Source organism: Carcharhinus amblyrhynchos, chromosome 25 (genome assembly GCF_965287045.1).
Source record: "Carcharhinus amblyrhynchos chromosome 25, sCarAmb.v2.hapA, whole genome shotgun sequence".
NCBI classification, from domain to species: Eukaryota; Metazoa; Chordata; class Chondrichthyes; order Carcharhiniformes; family Carcharhinidae; genus Carcharhinus; species Carcharhinus amblyrhynchos.
The window spans coordinates 4,027,130-4,042,746 of NC_137348.1; the positions used below are offsets into that span (position 1 = coordinate 4,027,130).

Below are 15,617 nucleotides of genomic sequence, written 5' to 3' on the forward strand. Positions count from 1 at the left end.
CTTCTGCCATTTTCAAACACAAAAACTGGACCAAAAATAATTTCCATGAAATTTCATGATTTAAAAGGATTTAAAGAAACATGCTACAGGATTTTATTTAAAAAATATTTTGGGGAAAATTCAACCCAGAGGGAAGTACAACTGAGTGTTGGAAGATCTCCCTACCAATATACCATTTTTTCAAACCATATCAAGCTGGGGTAAGCTGTACAGAGGGGAGAAGAAAAAACCAAAAAAAAATCAGAAAAGGCAATCAAACCTGATATCATAATAAAATCAGTGGCACAGTGGTTAGCACAGCGCCAGGGATCCGGGTTCGATTCCCAGCCTGGGTCACTGTCTGTGCACAGGTCGCATGTTCTCCCCATGAGTTTCCTCCAGGCGCTCCAGTTTCCTCCCACAGTCCGAAAGACATGCTGGTTAGGTGCAGTAGCCATGTTAAATTCTCCCTCAGTGTATCCAAATAGGCGCCAGAGTGTGGCGACGAGAGGATTTTCACAATGCAATGTTAATGTAAGCCTACTTGGGACACTAATAAATAAACTTTAATACATGCCTATTGCATGGTCTGAATACTGGAACATTGGGAGGAAGTCCAAGAAGACAATATGCATCTGCTCAGCAACTCTTGTGAGGATTAAAATTCAATGTGAAGGCAGAGAATGAAAACTGGCCTGACATATTAAGACTAATCAATTTTTCAATAAGCCAAATGGGTGTGGGACTGGCCCAAGGAACTGATAATATATTACAACACTGAAACAACTGAATTGTTCTCAGATGCGCGGACAGCATTTTGTCCAAGTTTTTTTTTTAAAACATTGCAGTATAAAACATGAAGTTTACACACTTCAACCAGATGGCTGTTTAAATTGGCAGGGGTTAACATTCAGTTGGTGGGTGCTTTAGTCCTTGTCAACTACCTCTAGTCCTATAATCCTTGAATCAATTCCAGATTACAGAATCAGGATGTTTCTGGGACCAACATATTTCCCCCATCCTTCCTGAGTTTGTTAATCTCAGCAAAGACCACAGAAACTAGAACGAAGAAAATTACAGCACAGGAACAGACCCTTCAGCCCTCCAAGTCTGCACCAGCCATGCTGCCTAACTGAACTAAAACCCTCTACTCTTCCAGGGAACTTTTCCCCTATTCATGTATTTGTCCAGATGCCCCTTAAAACTCACTATCATATCTCAGACCTCATATCCACTACCTCCCCCAGCAGTGAGTTCCAGGCACCCACCACCCACGGTGTAAAAAATTTGCCTCAAACATCTTGTTTAAACCTTACCCCTAGTAAGTGACTCTTCCACCCTGGGAAAAAGGTTCTGACTAGCCACTCTCCCCATGCCCATAAATGGGGAAAGATTGCAGCATGCTGCTCTGCAGAGTGACCTGGGTGTTCTTGTGCAAGAATCTCAAGGAGTTGGTTTGCAGGTGCAGCAGGTAATTAAGGCGGCAAATGGAATTTTGTCTTTCATTGCCAGAGAGATGGAGTTTAAAAACGGCAAGGTTATGTTGCAGCTGTATAAGATGCTGGTGAGGCCACACCTGGAGTACGGTGTACAGTTTTGGTCTCCTTATTTGAGCAAGGATATAGTGACACCGGAGGGGGTGTAGGGGAGATCCACTAGGTTGATTTCGGAGTTGAGAGGATTGGCTTACGGAGGAGAGACTGAGTAGTGTGGGGCTATACTCATTGGAATTCAGAAGAATGAGGGGAGATCTTATACAAACATTAGATTATGAAGGGAATAGGCAAGATAGAAGCAGGAAAGTTGTTTCCACTGGCAGGTGAAACTAGGACTAGGGGGCATAGCCTCAAAATAAGGGGGAGCAGATTTAGGACTGAGTTGAGGAGGAACTTCTTCACACAAAGGGTTGTGAATCTCTGGAATTCCCTGCCCAGTGAAGCAGTTGAGACAAACTCATTGAATGTTTTTAAAGGCAAGGAAAGAAATTTTTGAATGGTAAAGGAATTAAAGATTATGGTGAGTGGGTGGGTAAGTGGAACTGAGTCCACAAAAAGATCAGCCATGATCTTATTGAATGGCTGAGCAGGCTGGAGGGGCTAGATGGCCTATTCCTGCTCCTAGTTTTTATGTTCTCAGAATCTTGTAGACTTCTATCAGTTGCCCCTTAATCTACATCATTCCAGTGAGAACAAACCAAGTTTCTCCAACTATATATAGCATAGCATTAGCTATGAGTTTCCTCATAGCTAATGCCCTCCATGCCAGGCAACATCCTGGTAAATCTTTTCTGTACCTCTCCAAAGTCTCCACATCCTTCTGGTAGTGTGGCAACCAGAATTGAACACTAGATTCCAAATGCGGCCTAACTAAGCTTCTATAAAGCTGCAACATGACTTGCCAATTTTTAAACTCAATGCCCCAGCCGATGAAGGCAAGCATTCTGTATGCCTTCCTGACTACCTTCTCCACCTCTGTTGTCACTTTCAGTGACCTGTGTAGCTGTACACCCAGATCTCTCTGCCTGTCAGTACTCTTAAGGGTTCTACCATTTATTGTATATTTCCTATCTGTTTCAGGCCTTCCAAAATGCATTACGTCACATTTGCCCAGATTAAACACCATCTGCCATCATCCGCCCAAACCTCCACCGGATCTATATCCTCAACACTATCCACAAATCCATTTAGCCCTCCGAGTCTGCTCTGCCATTCATCTTGATCATGGCTGATCATCAAACTCAACATCCTTATCCCCCTCTTCCTCCCATATCCCTTGCTTCCATCAAAAAGATTATTTAATTTGTCCTCGATTGGAACTTTGATAATACTATCCACAAATTGAAACTCTAGAACAAAGAAAATTGAACTCATTGATGGATAAGCCTTTTGAACATCAGTGCAACCTTTTTGTACAGTTTAATTTTATTACAAGCAAGAAATCCTACACATTGCCATTACATGGAAACTGACCTTTTTAAAAAATATACTAGTCAGCTGCCAATGCTCAAGGGTGACTGAATTCCAATGGAGGATTTATCTGGCATAAATAGTAACTAGTTAAGGAAAGGCAGTCAGAATGAAAGTTCAAAGTGCAAATGAAGACCAAAGTGTGCTTCCAAATTACTGGAGGTCAACTATGTTAAATCACCTCTCCAGAAAACCAGTCGTTATAAAGCATGCTATCATGCACCATCCATATTACACTCCAAATGAATCACATTCCTGTTACTTATTGATATGTATTATATGTTGCAATGCAGGCAGCTACACTCCACACGTTTCACACAAACACAATACCTGCAGTTTGGTTTTGCGGAATGACGACATGTTGAACAGAGCTGTTTGATAAATATAAAGAATACTAAATAATTGCAAAGTAATTCACACAAACCAAGTCCTACAGAAAAATCAAATCATGCAACAATAAAGTTGCCTAAATTTCACATTGCTGAACTATTCTCTGAATTTCAGCATTAAAATACAATGTCTTCCCTCCTCAAATTGTGACTAATGTTTAAAGATACATCCCATTTATTATTGGAAATGCAGATATATTCAGTTTGGATTCCTCTCATGTAATCCGTTTAGTGAAATCTGTATTTACAGTAAAAGTACGTTCATTAAAAATGTTTTGGTTGATTTAGTACTAAAAATCCTATTTGCATGCTTTCATGAACTAAAGAAAAGGTATTCAAATTGTTTCCAACACCAGAGCTAAACTAAAAACTAACCCCACCCTGACCTTGATTGTGCACTGCATAATTTTCAATGACGCAGTACACGAAACACATTCACTGCAAAATTCCCTTCTAGCTTCCAATTAATTTATTCTCTGCCATTTCTTTAAAAGTCTTCAGCAAATCTTAGAGCTAAAAAAGATAGTCTTATTTAAAAAGGCTTCAGACAAAGCATTCCCTCCAATAGAACAGCTTTAAAACCACTTTGTCCCACATCACAACATAAAAGCAAAATACTGCAGATACCGAACATCTGCAATGAAAACTGTAAATACTTTAAGTACTCAGCAGTTTAGGCAGCATCTGTGGAGAGAAACGGTTAATGTTTCATGTCGATTATGACCTCCATTCCATTGGTATATTGTTTCAAATAAAAGTTAAAAAACAAATTCAGATATGGAGGACATTCATTCTGAAACAAGTCTACCAATACATATTTAATAATCTGTACACCAATTGATTTTTAGATTAGCTTTTATGTTTAAATGCGTATCATGATGCATAGCTTAAAAACGTGAAATCTTATGACTGCCTAGTGACATTCTTAGCATATTGCCATTTGGACTTTCCACCATTTACAATCTGCAATCATCATCACCCAGGCTATAAAATATTCTCCTCCCTACATATCTGAGATAAGTTTTTTTTAAAAAAGTCTTTTAACAAGCAACATCAACAACCCAAGAAAGCAATTGACTTTTTAAAAAAAATAGAAAACTTGTACTTTATTTCCCCAATATGCTCCATGTTCATTAATAAAGCAAATTCACTTGAAATGATGACTGAATTTAACAAACCAGTTTCAACTCTAGTTTTCTTTACATTCTCATTTTCTAACTCTCCCAAACCTAATCAGATTGATCCATCCACTTATGATCCTTTTAGGATGAGTCAATATTACACATTAGGTTGCACATCAGCAGTTCATAGAAATACTGAAGTCCTTATACTTCACAGTGCCCTATGATTGCATTACAAGATTCATAATATTCAGGCCCAATTACACCACAGAACGTCTAATTAGTTGTACAGGTCCACAAATAGACTGGGCATAAAGACTAATGACAACTTGCTTAAAATCAGCAAAAATCCAGGAGAACAAATAAATGTCAACATATCTTAAAGCGCACCAAAAGAAATTGTAATAAATTATAATAACAATAGAAAATAATTCACTTCTCTTGAAACAATGCATGACCAGGACAACACTTAATACTTGTGCCTGTCAAATAAAATATTGAGCTAAACATAAAAAAAAGCTCTATAGCAATCAAATCAAAGAACACAGAATAGTACAGCACAGTACAGGCCAAAGATCATTTATTTAACACAAGTCATGAATACCATTTGTGCAGAAATTCATCATTATACAGCCCCACCCAGCCTTTTGCTCTTCATCTATGGCTTTCCTTCTTTAACATTAGACTCAAGAACTCAAGACTCGTGGAGAAAGAAATAACCATGTTCTGCAAGTTACCCCAATATCTCTAATGGAATAATAATGAATGGGTCTTAAAATTGCCTTAACGTCATTCTCAATAAACCATCTTCAAATATCATCTGCAAATTCCCCCACCAAAAAAAAATTCTCATTTGTTTTGGATGAGGAGGTTATACAGGTACATATCCCTCAGTTAGCGATTTTAGTACAGCTTTTTCATCCCCCCCACCCCCCCCCGATTCCCCAGACAATTTTCTGAGTCTGCTTGTTGCTGACAAGATTTGCACTCTCCCCATCCGCTCAACCTGCCCTGATTTAATCAACCTATTTTTGAATTTTTCCCCTTTGCCTGAAGGGTGAAATCCAATGCTGAACCAATGCAGAATTACAGGGACCTGCAAATGCTCTCGCCCAAGCCCTACCTGCCTCTGGACTGATTCCTCACAAAATGAATAATATACATAATTTTCTCTCCAGTTCATCATTTTCTCTGACCTTGTTGCGGTCACAGCCGTAGGAAACCCTCCCCCCGCAGCCATTTTCATTGTGGTGAAAAACACCAAAAATAACCTCGAAAAAGCCATATCTGACATCTTCGCTGTTAAAAAAAAAGGTACTACCTGAGTCCGAGTGCGCACATAGCAAAATAGAAAAAATGCAAAAGAAAATAAAATCAACGTTTTACCTTTTGATAGCTATTTTGAAGAGAACTTTTACAAGAATGAGATATACAGTACAATTACAGTGCAAATACATACATTAAAATTCCTCCGCTCTCTGCAGACGGGCGTCAACGCCCGAAAACAAAATCGACCACAACTGAAACCCTTTCACCATACCCGTCAAAAACACAAACATTTATAGCCATGTCGCTAAACATTTTACCTCACAGTTTCTTTGTTATTGTAACAAAAAAAAATCCACAAATAAAATAAAACCCAAGTTAAAATAAATTGTTTGAATGAAAGATGCAGCCAGCTACCAATGAATTACTTCCTGATTTTTGTTTTGAAAATTGATCGGGATATTAAATATATTTTCCAGACCTCACGTACCGAGAATTGTTGGCGGCTCGCTAATCGCTGCAGACTCTCGCGCTCCGGGCTCGCTCCGGCCTTTTTTACCGACCGCCACGGTGATGTCACCGCTCTGCAGCAAGGAAACGAAGAGACGCGAGCAGCTTCGGCAATTTCCGGCATTGGAGCCGCGACACCATCCTCGGCAATTTCCGGCATTGGAGCCGCGACACCATCCTCGGCAATTTCCGGCACTCGAGCCGGGTGGGGATTGCGGTCGATGCAGACTCAATGGGCCGAATGGCCTCCTTCTGCACTGTAGGGATTCTGATTTTATTAAATGTCACAAGTTACTTTGAAAATCCCCTAGTCGCCACATTCAGGCACCTGTGCGGGTACAGTGAGGGAGCATTTAGCATGTCCAACGTACCTAAACAGCATGTCTTTCGGACTGTGGGAGGAAACTGGAGCACTTGGAGTGAACCCACGCAGACACAGGAAGAATGTGCAGACTCTGCACAGACAGTGACCCATGCCGGAATCAAACCCGGATCCCTGGACTGTGAGGCAGCAGTGCTAACCACTGTGCCACCCATGTGTTCAAGTAGAGCTGATAGCACAACCAGATCTGCCAAGAGCAGGCTTGAAGGGCTGAATGGCCTGCTTCTTCTCCCAAGACCTACAACTCCAAAGATGTTTAAGTTAGGTAGTTTGGCTATGCTAAATTGTCCATTTGTATTCCAAGATCTGTAGGTTAAATAGACTAAAAATGGTGAATGTGTAGGGTTAGAGTGTAGGGCAGGGTGGAGAAGGCCTGGGTAAAATACTCTGTCAGAGCGTTGCTGCAGTCTCAATGGCAGAGAAATTGTGTCTCTGTACTGTAGAGATTCTTTGATTCTAAGCGATGTGAAGGACTTAGGCAAGGTCATATTTATTGCCCAAGAAAATGGTGGTGGAAAGTTTCCTTAAACTGAGGGCATGGCACTCCTACAAGGTATTTGGTTGGAAAGTCCAGGATACTGACCCAGTGACAACATGACAAAGGTAATGAAAGGTTGTCCTGTGAAGAGATGCAAAGCATAGCACCCCTTCAAGCTTAGAAGAATGAAAGGGAATCAGCAAAACATACAAGATTCTGAAGGGACTTGACAGCATCAACACTGAGAAGTAGTTTCCCCTGGCTGAGAAATCTAGAACATGGGAACACAGTCTCAGGACAATAGATTGTTTAGGACTGAGAAAAACTTCCTCATTCAAACATTATGAATCTTTGGAGTTGTCCAGGCCAGAAGGCTGTGAACATCCCTATTGTTGAGTATACTCAGGGTTTGGAAAGGCAGATCCTTGGTCCCTCAGGGAAACAAGGGAAATGGGGACCAGGTTTGAGGGGCCATATGTTTACTGCTTCTCCTTCTTATGTCCTTGACCACAATACATCCCAAAGTGGTTTACAGCCAATTTTGAGGCACAGTCACTATTGTAATGTAGGGAATGCAGCAACCAATTTGGGCACAGTTCAAGTCAGAATTACACGGTGCAGAAGGAGGCCGTTAAGTCCATCGAGTCTGCACCAACAGAAACAAAATGACCGGATAACCTATTTCAGCTAACCTGTATTGTTGAGTTAAATGGTGTCCTTTCAAAGTTTGCTCTTACAAAGGGCTGGTACATAAGCAACAAGCCAAATGGCCTTTCTCTGGGTTGTAATTGTTCATTGATTCCATGATCATTATGATAAATATTTATTCCCCAGTATTTCTAGATCTCTTTGCTCCTCTACCTCATTCAGTTTCCAAAAGGCCAACAGAATGCGTAAGTATGGTAAAGCTGGTCTCACTAACACCTTGTTAAATCTATTGAGATAGTTTGCTGTAACACATGTCACACATAGTGATAATATTTTCAATATGTGATTGTGTACAGGCAAGGCTTTTTCCTGATAATAATTATAGTGAACAGAGGAATCCCGAGGGCAACTCTGCCGTTTTGTAGAAAATTGCAATTTTGGTTTTCCAACTCTTGAGTTGGCTGATGGTGATGCTGATGTAACATTTTGTTCTGACCATAAGGCAAACACAATTAGTCACTCTTCCAAATGTAATAAATATTGAAAATGACATCAAGGATACCTGGTCTTCTTTAAAGTAGTGCCATGACATCTTTGATCCCGCCTGAGCAGAAAGTGTAAAATTGCAGTGTTTTGAGATGTAAAACCGTGCTAATTAAAAACTCTAACATCCGAATTCTTAATTTCCTACATTAGGGTCCTCAGTTCCTCAGAAAACTAAGGAAATTTGGCTACGACTCTCACCAACTTTTACAGATGCATCATAGAAAGCATCCTTTCTGGTTGTATCATAGCTTGGTATGGCTCCTGCTCTGCCCAAGACCACAAGAAACTACAAAAGGTCATGAATGTAGTCCAGTACACCGCTCAAACCAGCCTCCCACCTACTGGGACTGTCTATAGTTCCTGCTGCCTCGAAAAAGCAGCCAGCATAATTAAGAATCCATGCACCCGGGACAATAATAAATCAAATCAAATCAAAAAGTTGCCTGAACTACAAGGTACAAATGATTAGAATTTATGAATTAAGTGGAATATATTAAGAAAGATTTTACATATTCTTAACACGAGCAATGTGTAGAAGCTTCTCACCTCTCAAGATCCTATCTGGCAGCACGGTAGCACAGTGGTTAGTCAGCACTACTGTGCTACTCCACAGTAAGAAGTTTCACAACACAAGTTAAAGTTCTACAGGTTTATTTGGTAGCAAAAGCCACTAGCTTTCAGAGCACTGCCCCTTTGTCAGATAAGTGGGAGTTCTATTCACAAACAGGGCATATAAAGACACAAACTCAATTTACAAAATAATGGTTGGAATGCGAGTCTTTAAGGTAATCAAGTCTTAAACGTACAGACAATGTGAGTGGAGAGACCATTAAGCACAGGTTAAAGAGATGTGTATTGTCTCCAGACAGGACAATTAGTGAGATTTTGCAAGCCCAGGCAAGTCGTGGGGGTTACAGATAGTGCGACGTGAACCCAAGATCCCGTTTGAGGCCATCCTCATGTGTGCGGAACTTGGCTATCAGTCTCTGCTCAGCGACTCTGAGTTGTCGTGTATCGTGAAGGCTGCCTTGGAGAACACTTACCCAAAGATCAGAGGCCGAATGCCCGTGATGCTGAAGTGTTCCTCAACAAAAAGAGAACACTCTTGCCTGGTGATTGTCGAGCAGTGTTCATTCATCCATTGTCGTAGGGATGAATGAACACAACTCAACAATCACCAGGCAAGAGTGCTCTCTTCCTGTTGGGGAACACTTTAGTGGTCACAGGCGTTCAGCCTCTGATCTTCGGGTAAGCGTTTTCCAAGGCGGCCTTCACGACACACAACAGCGCAGAGTCGCTGAGTAGAGACTGATAGCCAAGTTCCGCACACATGATGATGGCCTCAACTGGGATCTTGGGTTCATGTCATATTATCTTTAATCTCCATGACTTGCCTGGGCTTGCAAAATCTCACTAACTGTCCTGTCTGGAGATAATACACATCTCTTTAACCTGTGCTTAACACTCTTTCCACTCACATGTCTGTATCTTTAAGACATCTCTGTAAAGACTCGCATTCCAACCATTATTTTGTAAATTGAGTTTGAATAGAACTCCCACTCACCTGATGAAAGGGCAGCGCTCCAAAAGCTAGTGGCTTTTGCTACCAAATAAACCTGTAGAACTTTAACCTGGTGCTGTGAGACTTCTTACTGTGTTTACCCCAGTCCAATGCCAGCATCTCCATAACTACCATCGACACTGCTTCACAGTGCCAGGGACCTGGATTTGATTTCCAGCTTGGATTATTGTCTGTGTGGAGTTTGTACATTCTTCCTGTGTCTGTGTTTCCTCCAGGTGCTCTGGTTTCCTCCCACATTCTGAAAGACATGCTGGCTAGGTGCACTAACCCAAACAGGCATCCGACTTTGGCGACTAGAGGAATTTCACAGTAATCTCATTGCAGAGTTATTGTAAGCCTTACTTGTGACTAATAAACTTTAACTTTAGGAGTTCTTCAGCATCGCTAGGGCAGGCGAGGTCCTTCTGTCATTGAAGTGATGTTGAATTATGTCCAGAAGAGTTCTATCCCAGATGTTAGAATCCGTCATCAAGGAGGAAATAGCGAGGCATCTTGAGAGGAATTGCTTGGTAGAGCAGACGCAGCACGGTTTCGTTAAAGGGAAGTCGTGTCTGACAAATTTACTGGAGTTCTATGAGGATGTGTCTAGGGCGGTGGATAGAGGAGAGCCGGTGGATGTGGTCTTTCTTGATTTTCAGAAGGCGTTTGACAAGGTACCTCACAGGAGGTTATTGCAGAAGGTCAGGGGACATGGAGTTGGGGGTAGGGTGTTAGCGTGGATAGAGGATTGGTTGTCAAATAGGAGGCAGAGAGTGGGGGTCAATGGGTGCTATTCGGATTGGCGGATGGTGACTAGTGGAGTGCCCCAGGGGTCGGTGCTGGGGCCTCAGCTATTTACCATTTATATAGATGATCTGGAGGAGGGAACCGAGTGTAGGGTGTCGAAATTTGCGATGACACCAAGATTGGTGGAACGGCAAATTGTGCGGAGGGTGTGGAGAGCCTACAGAAGGATCTAGATAGGCTGGGCGAATGGGCCAGGAAATGGCAAATGGGATTTAATGTTGGCAAGTGCGAGGTGGTCCACTTTGGTAGGAAGAATGGTAGGAAGGATTATTACTTACGTGGGGAAAAACTGCAGCAGGCAACGGTGCAGAGGGACCTCGGGGTCCTTGTGCATGAGTCACAAAAACCCAGCTTGCAGGTGCAGCAGGTGGTCAGGAAGGCTAATGGGATGCTGGCCTTCATAGCAAGGGGGATTGAATATAAAAGTAGGGAGGTCTTGCTGCGGCTGTATAGGGCATTGGTGAGGCCGCAGCTGGAGCACTGTGTGCAGTTTTGGGCGCTGTACTTACGCAAGGATATTTTGGCCTTGGAGGGAGTGCAGAGGAGGTTTACTAGGCTGATGCCAAAGTTGAGGGGGTTGAGCTATGAGGAGAGGCTGAATAAACTAGGCTTGTACTCGTTAGAGTTTAGAAGAATGAGGGGAGATCTCATTGAGACATATAAGATGATGAATGGGATGGATAGGATAGAGGCGGAGAGACTCTTCCCGCTCAGAAAGGATAGTAGGACTAGGGGGCACAGCCTCAAGATTAAGGGGGGGCGGTTTAGAACGGAGTTGAGGAGGAACTTCTTCACTCAAAGGGTGGTGAATCTCTGCCCGTTGAAGTGGTGGAGGCTACCTCGCTAAATATTTTTAAGACGCGGGTTGATGGGTTTTTGATGAGAGGGGATTAAGGGTTATGGGGAGAGGGCGGGAATGTGGAACTGAGCCACGACAGATCAGCCATGATCTTATTGAATGGCGGGGCAGGCTCAAAGGGCTAGATGGCCTACTCCTGCTCCTATTTCTTATGTTCTTATGTTAAGCCATGGTAACACTGTGCCAAGCGTCGCATCAGTCCTCCTCCCTTATTTGGAAATTGTCCAAATTCACCCCATCATCTTATGTCATCCCACCTCTACAACCCCGCTTCATGGGTCACTGACTGAGATATAGCTTTACCTCTTCCTTCCTTGGGTCCCTCAGAGTTTACATTCAATCACAAACAAACAATTTCATCTAGATGCAGAGCAGTCACAAAAAATTCACATCCTTTTGTCAATAACACTTCATACCATAATGTCAGAAAAGATTGAGAAGTTTCTTTCTAAACCAGATGTGCTTCCCTACAAATATAAATAATCATTTAATCAACACATGAGTTTTGTTTAGAGATAAAGTATCATTCTAAGGACCAACTATTTTGGTCATTCTTTCAAACTGATTTTAAAAAATACCTAATTGTATTGTGGGCAATTAAGACAGCGTACTGTTGCTCCAACTCAAGAGCTCAAGAACTTAAAAGTCATCAAACAATTGAATGTCTGTTTCTCACAAACAGACATTCTTGTAAAGAATTTCAACTGCCTTAACTGTCCATTGTCTCAGTAACAGAAATTCAGACCAAACAATTTAAAAGCTGGTTAAAGAATAAAATTCATAGATGTTACAGACCTTAGATGCAAATAGAATTATTAAAATCTTACCATCAGCAGAATTTCAGTGTAGGATCTCATACAAAAGGCAGTAATTCTGATTTGATTTTATTCATTTATGAGACATGGGCATCACTAGCTGCACCACATTAATTGCTCATCCTAAGTTGCCTGAGGCCAGATGAGAGTCAACAACATTGCTGTGGCTCTGGAGTTACATGTAGGCCAGACTGGGTGAGGACGGCAGATTTCCTTTCCTAAAGGATGTTAGTGAACAAGAAGGGTTTTTCCGACAATCAATAATGGTTTCATGATCATCGGTAGGTTCTTAATTCCAGATATTTTTATTGAATTCAAATTCCACCATCTGCCATGGCAGGATTTGAACCCAGGTCCCCAGAACATTAATTGAGTTTCTGGATTAATAGTCTAGTGATAATACCACCAGGCCATCACTTCCCCATTTGAGGAATAAATATTGGCTAACACCCCAGGTTCATGGGAGTCATGGTGACTCTCCAAAGTGAGACAAAGTACAGTCATTCATATGATCCACTCACCCAAGTTGCTTCTCACTGCTCCAGATTAAGCTTTTTAGCGTTGCTTTATGTTCCTTCTGTGGGGAAAGTATAGCTCCCTGAATGGTTAATGCTGTACCCACTGTGCAACCAATCTATGTTGATCAGGAAGGTCCCACTTTTGATTGCTGAAAATAACTGATTCTGACAGATGTGACATTCAGCAAATTACAACTCATTTCAACTTTAATTGAAAGAGGTGGACAAGTCAGCCAAGATTTCTACTCTCGTTTTCTGTTCATTACCTTCCCTGGAATGGCTTTTTTATTCCTTTATGCGATGTGCGTATTGCTGGCTAAGCCAACATTTATCACCCATTGCCTTTAAGGAGGTGATGGTAAGCCACCTTCTTGAACTGCTGCAACCCATGTACTGTAGGTGCACCCAAAGTGCTGTTAGGAAGGAAGTTCCAAGATTTTGACCCAGCAACAATATATTTCCAAATTGGGTCATTGTGTGCCTTGGAGGAGGAATTGCTGATGTTATCCCTACGCATCTGCTGTCTTTATTCTAATCCAATCTGGAAGATGCTGTCAAAGCAGCCTTAATGAGCTGTTGTAGTGCATCTTTTGCATATGGTACATACTGCTGCCACTGTGCATTGGTGGCAGAGAATGAATGTTTAAAGGTGGTTGATTGGGTGCCAATCAAGCAGGCTGCTTTGTCCTGGATGGTATCAAGCTTCTTGAAAACTGCACTCATCTAGGCAAGTGGAGTGTACTCCATCACACTCCTGACTTGCACCCTTTAATAGTCAGTTTCCTTCCACAGAATTCCTGGTTTCTGCTCTGCTCTTGTAACCACAGTGTTTACATAGCTAGTGTTTGGATGAACGATGTTCATATGTGACTGGACAACTTACATTTAATATAGCACCTTTGACATAGACAAAGTCACAGGGAACTTTACAGGAAGACAAGATCAAGCCAATTCAATATCACACCTTGTCAACCCAACAGATCAACTCGGGGAGAAACAACAAAAGGACTTCACTATATGTCTAGATCAAAATTATTTTCAGCTGCTTGTTACTTTAAACTGTTACTCTAGGCTGCCTTTACAATGGCACAGTGGTTAGTGTACTGCCTCACAGTGCCAGGGACCTGGGTTCAATTCCTGGCTTGGGTCACTGTTTGTGTGGAGTTTGCATGTTCTCCCTGTGTCTGTGTAGGTTTTCCCCGGGTGCTCTGGTTTCCTCTCTCAGTCCGAAAGACGTGCTGGTTAGGTGTATTGGCCGTGCTAAATTCTCCCTCAGTGTACCCGAACAGCTGCTGGAGTGTGGCGACGTGGAGATTTTCACATTAACTTACTGCAGTGTTAATGTAAACCTACTTGTGACACCAATAAATAAACTTTAAAGTAGAATAACAAGTGATAGCTGATGAGGCGTTTCTGAATATGTAACGCACAGATAAGTGACCAGTCAAGAATACTTTCCCTTTTAGTGGAGCAGAGTGTTTGAAGAATTTACTCCCAAACATAATCATCCTCCCCTGTGGATTGTGCACACTGCACCAAATAGCTGCAGAGGCCACAATTTCTCTGCTCCACCTAGCAACCCTCTTTGGGAAATGCAGCTTACATTCTAATCACTCATTTGGCAATAGTTCAAGGATTTATTCAGCACTTTTGTGCTGGGGTTGGGACAGAACAGATCAAATTCATTTTGTGCAGCTTTTGATAGAGACTCATGCTTTTCTATGAGAGCAAAAAAAATTTTGGGATTTAATGTGTGCTTTTCTTATTCCCCATGCCCCCACTTCAGTTTCCCTGTCTCCCAGTCAGCTACTTGTGTTTTCAGAATGAGCATCCGTTATTCCTACCCTCGCCCACTTCCTTTTTATACTCACAAGGTCCGTTAGTCTGCATTTCACCTTTCATGGCTGGTTCAGGAGTTAAACTATATACAAAGCAAATTTTGCATCTTCAAATGAGTATCTTTAAATCTTCAAATGGGCAGCACGGTGGTGAGCACTGCTGCCTCAGTGCCAGGGACCCACGTTTGATTCCCACCTTGGGTCATTGCCTGTGTGGAATTTGCACTTTCTCCCTGCGTGCGTTTCCTCTGGGTGCTCTGGTTTCCTCCCAGGGTCTGGTTAGGTGCATCAAGCCGAACAGGTGCCAAAGTATGCCGGCTAGAGGAATTTTACAGTAACATCATCGCAGGGTTAATGTAAGCCTTCCTTGTGACTGATAAATAAATAAACTTTCTATAGATCAGTTGGAGTGCGCTCAGAGTAGTCATACTGTAGCAATGCTGAATTTAAAAAATTAATAAAAATATGCTGTAACCTTTTTCTCCCCCCCTTTTACCTTTGTTTGCCCTCAGCAGTAACTTGCTTGCAGCTCCCTGCCAGAATAGAATTTAGATGCACTTCCCCCTTTTCAAGATTAGATTGCTGAGAAGGGAGAATTCACACTTACATCACAACAGTGTAGGTAGTGCTGCATCATTGCCTACATTTGTTTCAGCATACACAGGAGGCAATCGCCTGTGGTATTATTGCCAGGCTATTAATCCAGAAACTCAGCTAATCTTCTGGTGACCCTGGTTCAAATCCCACCCACAGCTGATGGTGGAATTTGATTTCAATAAAAAATATCTGGAATTAAGAACCTACTGATGAAACCATTGTTGATTGTTGGAAAAACCCATCTGGTTCACTAATGTCCTTTAGGGTAGGAAATCTGCCACCCTTACCCAGTCTGGTCTACATGTGACTCCAGAGCAACAGCAATGTGGCTGACTCT

At 41.9% G+C, this 15,617-nt stretch overlaps 1 protein-coding gene across 9 annotated transcripts in view; it reads right to left on the reverse strand.

The window, feature by feature from the left end:
- sptan1 (spectrin alpha, non-erythrocytic 1) overlaps positions 1 to 6,317 on the reverse strand; it is a 110,935-nt gene extending 104,618 nt beyond the window's left edge. For 5 of the 9 annotated variants that reach the window (XM_080212393.1, XM_080212388.1, XM_080212391.1 and 2 more), the window contains exons 1-2: positions 6,212 to 6,291; positions 3,276 to 3,316 (exon numbers count right to left, since the gene is read on the reverse strand). In XM_080212393.1, coding sequence (XP_080068519.1) covers positions 3,276 to 3,305 — 30 coding nt within the window. In that variant the 5' untranslated portion in view covers positions 3,306 to 3,316; positions 6,212 to 6,291. Of the gene's footprint in view, positions 1 to 3,275; positions 3,317 to 6,202 lie in introns of all 9 variants that reach the window. The other 4 variants (XM_080212390.1, XM_080212389.1, XM_080212385.1 and 1 more) reach the window with 3 other exon arrangements.
- Between the last annotated feature and the right edge of the window lie 9,300 nt (positions 6,318 to 15,617).